General features: G+C 33.1%; 1 protein-coding gene across 1 annotated transcript; it reads left to right on the forward strand.

Annotated features, from left to right (window-relative positions):
• The first annotated feature begins 740 nt into the window (after positions 1-740).
• On the forward strand, positions 741-5244 carry LOC150035690 (linoleate 9S-lipoxygenase 6-like). Its single transcript, XM_090314449.1, has 9 exons — positions 741-1021; positions 1123-1412; positions 1516-1750; positions 2026-2364; positions 2484-2569; positions 2660-2767; positions 2871-3175; positions 3408-3671; positions 4275-5244. Exons 1-9 carry the CDS (start codon positions 766-768, stop codon positions 5026-5028), a joined length of 2637 nt encoding a protein of 878 aa, XP_090170575.1. The 5' UTR covers positions 741-765; the 3' UTR covers positions 5029-5244.
• Positions 5245-7079: the final 1835 nt, after the last annotated feature.

Here is a 7079-nt window from a genome sequence, read left to right on the forward strand (position 1 = left end):
AACCCGAAAGCAAAGAATGGAATCAAAATACGATTATGTTTAAGCAACTCAAAAGTTGGGGGGAGATAATTACCCCTTTAACTTTTGTAAGCATTTTCCCGTTTTTTTTTTAGTTTAATTTTTATTGAATACAATAGTTTACAGGATAATAAATTGAAATTTTGTAAATTAAACAAGGAATTCAATTGGGTTGTGTTGATATTAATCAATAAATATAGATAATTATTTCAATGTTGTTATTGAAACCACACATGAGTTTTAAAATAAGTTCACATTTTTTTTTTCCATTGCTGAAGAAATAGATGGATAAAATTTAAACAAAAATAAAACACTATGGTACTGTAGAGAGGATAGATTAAAATAATATTGGAATTATAAGATATTAAGGTTTGATTTGAAACATGCATCTGTAGTCTTAATGAAAGAGTGGAATCAAAATATGGTTATGATTTATGCCTAAGCAAGTGAAAAAAGAGAAGAAGGGGATTGGATAATCACCAAAGCCAAGAACCTTTGAAATTAGTATGGACCAATATTTGTCTCATAACTCTATTTTGAGAGCACAAAGATACATTAGGAAAAAGGGTAAAAAAATGAAAAGAAAACAATATTTTAAAAAGAAATTTCCAAGATAGGCAATGAGTAGTCCAACATGCATCTCTAATTTTCCAAGAGAGGACAAAACTTTTTTGTGCTATAAATACCATTCCCAAATTCCTCATTTCCAAACCAACCTTCTCAGTTCCTTAGAAAAGAAGAGTGAAAATGTTTGGAATTGGGAAGAATATCATCGAAGGAGCCTTGAATACTACAGGAGATCTTGCAGGCTCTATTATCAATGCTGGTGGTAACATTTTAGACAGAGTTTCCCATCTTGGAGGAAAGAAAATCAAAGGGAAAGTCATTCTTATGAGAAGTAATGTTTTGGATTTCACTGAATTTCATTCCAATCTTCTTGATAACTTCACCGAGCTATTGGGCGGTGGTGTTTCTCTCCAACTCATCAGTGCCACTCATACTTGTAATTTTCACTATCTCTTAAACTCTCTTTTTAAGTGCTTAAAAACACTACTTTTTCTATTCTTTATACTCGAGACGTGTTTTGAATTATGAAATTGACAGCAAATGACTCACGAGGGAAAGTTGGACACAAGGCATATTTGGAGAGGTGGCTAACTTCAATTCCACCATTGTTTGCTGGAGAATCTGTTTTTCAAATCAACTTTGATTGGGAAGAAGATTTTGGATATCCAGGAGCCTTCTTCATTAAAAATGGACATACTAGTGAATTCTTTCTCAAATCTCTTACTCTTGAAGATGTTCCTGGCTATGGAAAAGTCCATTTTGATTGCAATTCTTGGGTTTATCCTTCTGGACGATACAAGAAAGATCGTATCTTCTTTGCCAATCATGTATGTATAAATAATTTCTTTCCTTTTTTTTTTAATCTCTAATTTTCTATAGTTATTCATCCTACTTAATAACCAGTGGAATATATTATTATTTATTATATAGAGTTATCTTCCAAACCAAACACCAAATCCTCTTCGCAAGTATAGAGAGGAAGAATTGTGGAATTTGAGAGGAGATGGAACAGGAGAACGAAAGGAATGGGATAGAATTTATGACTACGATGTCTATAATGACATTGCTGATCCTGATGATGGTGATCATCGTCCCATTCTTGGAGGGACCGCCGAATATCCTTACCCTCGTAGAGGAAGAACAGGACGACCACGATCAAGAAGAAGTAATATATTTTTGTTTTTTTTTTCTTAGGATAAATTATTTGTTTAGTTCTTGAACTTTCATGTTTTAGTTTTTCTTTTGAGTACAACTAATTGGGATTGGAGGAAATATTCAAAATTACAACGTAAAAAGAGGTAGTACATGTCGATTATTGCCGATCAGTTATGCTCACTTTAGCAGTTAAATTTTGTGTTTTTGTCTAATAAGTTTCTAAGCTATAAAAAAAATATATCTAATTAGTTATTTTTCTAACATTGTATTATTTGATTTGGACAGATCAAAATTATGAGAGCAGATTGTCACCACTAATGAGCTTAAACATCTATGTACCAAAGGATGAAAATTTTGGGCACTTGAAGATGTCAGATTTCCTTGGTTATTCATTGAAAGCATTTTCTATATCAATCAAACCAGGACTCCAATCCATATTTGATTTAACTCCAAATGAATTTGACAATTTTAAGGAAGTTGATAATCTCTTTGAAAGAGGGTTTCCCATTCCATTTAATGCTTTTAAGACTCTCACTGAGGACCTCACACCACCATTGTTCAAAGCACTTGTTAGGAATGATGGTCAAAAATTCCTCAAATTTCCTACTCCTCAAGTGGTCAAAGGTAATATATATTTAATTATGGACTCTAGTTATTTATTTCATTAAATTTTTAGGAGAATATATATTTAATTAATAATTGCTTATACAATTTTGTTGATCATATCTAATGATTTTGAACAGAGGATAAATCTGCATGGAGTACCGATGAAGAATTTGCAAGAGAAATGTTAGCAGGGCCCAATCCTCTATTAATTCGTCGTCTTGAAGTAATTTTATCTAATTCATCCTTTTTTTTTTTTTTTAATAAAAATTATAATCTGAATTTATTAATTACATATATGTAACTGAATTGACAGGTTTTTCCACCAATAAGTAAGCTTGACCCAAAGGTTTATGGGAATCAAAACAGTACCATCACTGAAGAACACATAAAGCATGGTTTGGATGGTCTCACAGTAGATGAGGTGAGCCAAAGGACTTGAAAACAAATTTATTATTATTATTTTATTTTCTTATGATATTTTAAATTAAGAAAATTAATAAATTGTTGACTGGGTTGAACAATAGGCAATCAAGCAAAACAAGGTGTACATATTGGATTTCCATGATGCATTGATGCCATATCTTAGGAAAATGAATGCAACATCTACAAAAACATATGCCACAAGAACATTGCTCTTTTTGAAAGATGATGGGACTTTGAAGCCTTTGGTTATTGAATTGAGCTTACCACACCCTCAAGGAGATGAACTTGGTGCAATTAGCAAGCTATACTTTCCAGCTGAAAATGGAGTTCAAAGATCTATTTGGCAATTGGCTAAAGCTTATGTAGCTGTTAATGATGTTGGCTACCATCAACTAATTAGTCATTGGTATGTATTCTTTCAAAATATACGGTTAAATTGCAAATTTTCTCTCTATAGAGTTCCGAGAAAGTACGAATGTAGTCCTTGTGGTTTGATAAATAAAACTAAGTTCTTCTCTATGTATGAGGACTAAATTCGTATTTTCTACAAATTTTAGAGATAAAAATTGTAATTTATCAAATTTTCTTTTATGAACCTAGTTATGATAGTTTATCTAATCAACCTTTTGAAATTATAGGTTGCATACTCATGCAGTACTCGAGCCATTTGTGATTGCAACACATAGACAATTGAGTGTTCTTCATCCAATTCATAAGTTGCTTGTTCCTCATTTCAAAGACACCATGTTTATAAATGCATCTGCAAGACAAGTTTTGATCAATGCCAATGGTCTCATTGAATCAACCCATTATCCATCAAAATATTCTATGGAGTTGTCATCTATCTTATACAAGGATTGGACCTTCCTTGACCAAGCACTTCCCAATAATCTCATCAAGAGGTAAATCATCATTTATGTTCAAGTACTTTTATATATAATTAAATTTATAACCTTCATCTTTTGAGTTGATTGATGAGTCAATATGATCATATCAATGAAGGAGTTTGTCTTTTGTATTCCACTCTCCTAATGTTCATTCCTCTCCAACTAATATTAATTTTCTCTTGTTAGGTCTCTTCAAAATTTTCAAAAAGCACTGTTGAAATATTTGATATAATTAAATTTACCATGACCAATCTTATAACCAACTAGCAATAAGGGGAATAACTCATGTATCTTGTAGAGATTGAGGTCTTCTTCATTTTTTTCAAGATAGTGTTTCTTTGGGTTCACCTTTTTAGACTTGGGCTTTGATACCCATATTCAAGAAACACGATGTTTTCCATCTCAAAATCAATTAGTAATAAGAGGAGTAACACATACATATATATATATATCATATAAAAATTGTGTGGTATTTTCTTTTTTAATGTGAGATCCTCGACGGACAAGTAATCATTTAATGAATAATAATACGCACGAATTATTTCCTTACAATCAATATATATTTTCTTGGTTGATGTATTATTGACTTAATTCCTTTTCCCTTCTTGGTTTGTTTAGGGGAATAGCTGTGGAGGACTCAAGTTCCCCCCATGGACTTAGATTGCTAATAAATGATTATCCATTTGCTGTTGATGGTCTTGACATTTGGTCAGCCATCAAAACATGGGTACAAGATTATTGCTCTCTCTACTACAAAGATGACAATGCAATCCAAAATGACTTTGAACTTCAATCTTGGTGGAATGAGCTCAGAGAGAAAGGCCATGCTGACAAGAAAGATGAACCATGGTGGCCAAAAATGCAAACTTTAAGCGAATTAATTGAATCTTGCACTACTATTATATGGATTGCTTCAGCTCTTCATGCTGCAGTTAATTTTGGACAATATCCTTACGGAGGCTATATTCTCAATAGACCAACTACAAGTCGTAGGTTTATGCCTGAAGTTGGCACTGCTGAGTACAAAGAACTTGAATCAAATCCTGAAAAGGCTTTCTTACGAACAATCAACTCAGAATTACAAGCACTTGTTGGTATTTCAATAATTGAAATCTTGTCAAAGCACGCTTCTGATGAAGTCTATCTTGGCCAAAGAGCATCAATTGATTGGACTTCAGATAAAATCGCATTGGAAGCCTTTGAGAAATTTGGGAAACAATTATTTGAAGTTGAAAATAGGATTATGGAAAGGAATCAAGATGTGAACTTGAAGAATAGAGCTGGACCTGTGAATTTGCCTTACACTTTACTTGTTCCATCAAGCAACGAAGGACTCACTGCAAGAGGAATTCCCAACAGCATCTCTATCTAAGTTATGATCAAACAAGTGTTTGATTTCCTGGGAGATGTGTAATTCGAAGGTCACAAATTATGTTTTAAGCTACCCATTATTAATTATTAGGAAATAAGTGACCATACTTTTAGTTTAAATTAGTAGCCTGCTTTAGGCTTTTGGATTTCCAATTCTCAAAATTTATGTACTCTGTACTACTATTTAACGAATAAAAGTTGCGTGTTTTAAGAGTAATGATTCCAATTTCACAAAAAATAGGCAAAAGCATTCATCAGCATTAGTAATGAAATTCTTTGTCAATTCTTGTTAAATTAAGAAAAAAATAAAAGAATAATCTTTCTCCAACTGAAAAGGTATCTCCTTCGAATTTGTGTTCACCAGTTTGTGAGGAAGGAAGAGTTGCTCTAGATGTTGAAGACTTATCAACAAATTTCAATTCTGAATTTCGTAATGAGGCAGTGTCTTCTTTACTTGTTTGATAAAAAATTTTCCAACCTATTTTATGTTCATCAAAGATGACATCTGTTGGGTTAACCATTCTTCATTATGCCCAAATACTCAAGATCAACGCTGGAAAGATAAAAAAAAGGCTAAGAAATATTCTGCCAAATCCTCGATGATCGATACTCGATGCTCAACGTCTTCCTACTCGATGCTCGATGAGAATTTCCTTCTTCGTCTGACGAGTCTCTATTAAATCTTCGATGGAACTTGATGACAACTGAACTAATACTCGATGATTCTTGAATGATACTCGGTGCGACTCGAAGGTGAAAACAATTAACTCGATGCTACTCAATAGCGAAGATCGATGCAGATTGAACTCGATACTCTGTTATTCGATGCGATTTGGGTGAATGTATAGGGCGTGATTTGCAGAAAGATGACAATCGTATGAACAAAAAAGATAAAGGCAAGAAGATGAAACATAGAGTTTACGTGGTTCGGCAAGATTGCCTACGTCCACGGGAAGATCCAAATTCTTTTACTAATGAAGATTGCATATAGTTTTTGTTGTTTATAGAAAATTAGGAAAAATGAGGTTAACGCTTTGTTTTTGTTTTAAAGATCAGAGGTATTTGTAGAGCATACCAACTGATTGTTTACATAACAATGTTAGTTATAAACAAATAAAAAACTGAGGTATTTGAGTCAAAGCTTCTTCAAATTCTCCAACTTGACTCTAATGCCTTGTAATCTTTTGATCTTCCTGATTCTGACCGTTGTGTCTACCCTATATCTGGAAGCTCGAAACCAACTTGTTTTAAACATTTAATCAATTTAAGTTTTGAAACAGGTTTTGTTAACATGTCAGCTGCACTGTCTGAAGTATGAACCTTTTAAATTTCTATCTCCCTGTCTCAATTTTATCTCTAATGTTTAGTTCTAGAGTGGTATTATGGATTTGGGGACAAATGGATAGCACTTTGGTTGTCACAGTAGAGTTTCACAACTGTTTGATCTATTCCATAGTCTTTCAACAAACCCTTAAGCCATAATGCCTATTTGATTGCTTCTGTTAAAGCCATATATTCATCTTCTGTTGCAAATAAGGCTACTATAGGCTGTAGTGTTGCTTTCCAACTGATTAGATTAGGACCATAAAGGAAAAGGTAACCTATTAAGGACCTCCTTTTGTCCAAATCACCAGTATAGTCAGCATCCACATATTCATAAAGTTCTAAGTTTGGTTCAGCTGACCATTGGTAGACTAATCTTCAGTTTTTAGACCAAACCAAGTCCCTTAGGATCCATTTAGTAGCCTCCTAATGCCTCTTACCCGGATTAGACATATATCTATTAACTAAGCTAGCTGAATATGAGAGATCAGGTCTAATAAAGATCATTAAATATATTAGGCTTTCGAATGCTTGACTATAGGGTATGACAGCCATCTATTTCTGATGTTCTTGGTCAGAATCTTTAGGAGAGTTAGTTGAGGAAAGCTTAAAGTGTTAGTCAATAGGTAAGCTCATAGGTTTAGCATCATCCATGTTGATCCTTTTAAGGATCTTCTCACAGTAATTGGACTGATCGATGCTTAGAATAGACTCTTCTTTGTTCCTTTG

This window comes from Benincasa hispida, chromosome 6, assembly GCF_027475165.1.
Source record: "Benincasa hispida cultivar pf3 chromosome 6, pf3_genome.v1.1, whole genome shotgun sequence".
In the NCBI taxonomy this organism is placed as follows: domain Eukaryota; kingdom Viridiplantae; phylum Streptophyta; class Magnoliopsida; order Cucurbitales; family Cucurbitaceae; genus Benincasa; species Benincasa hispida.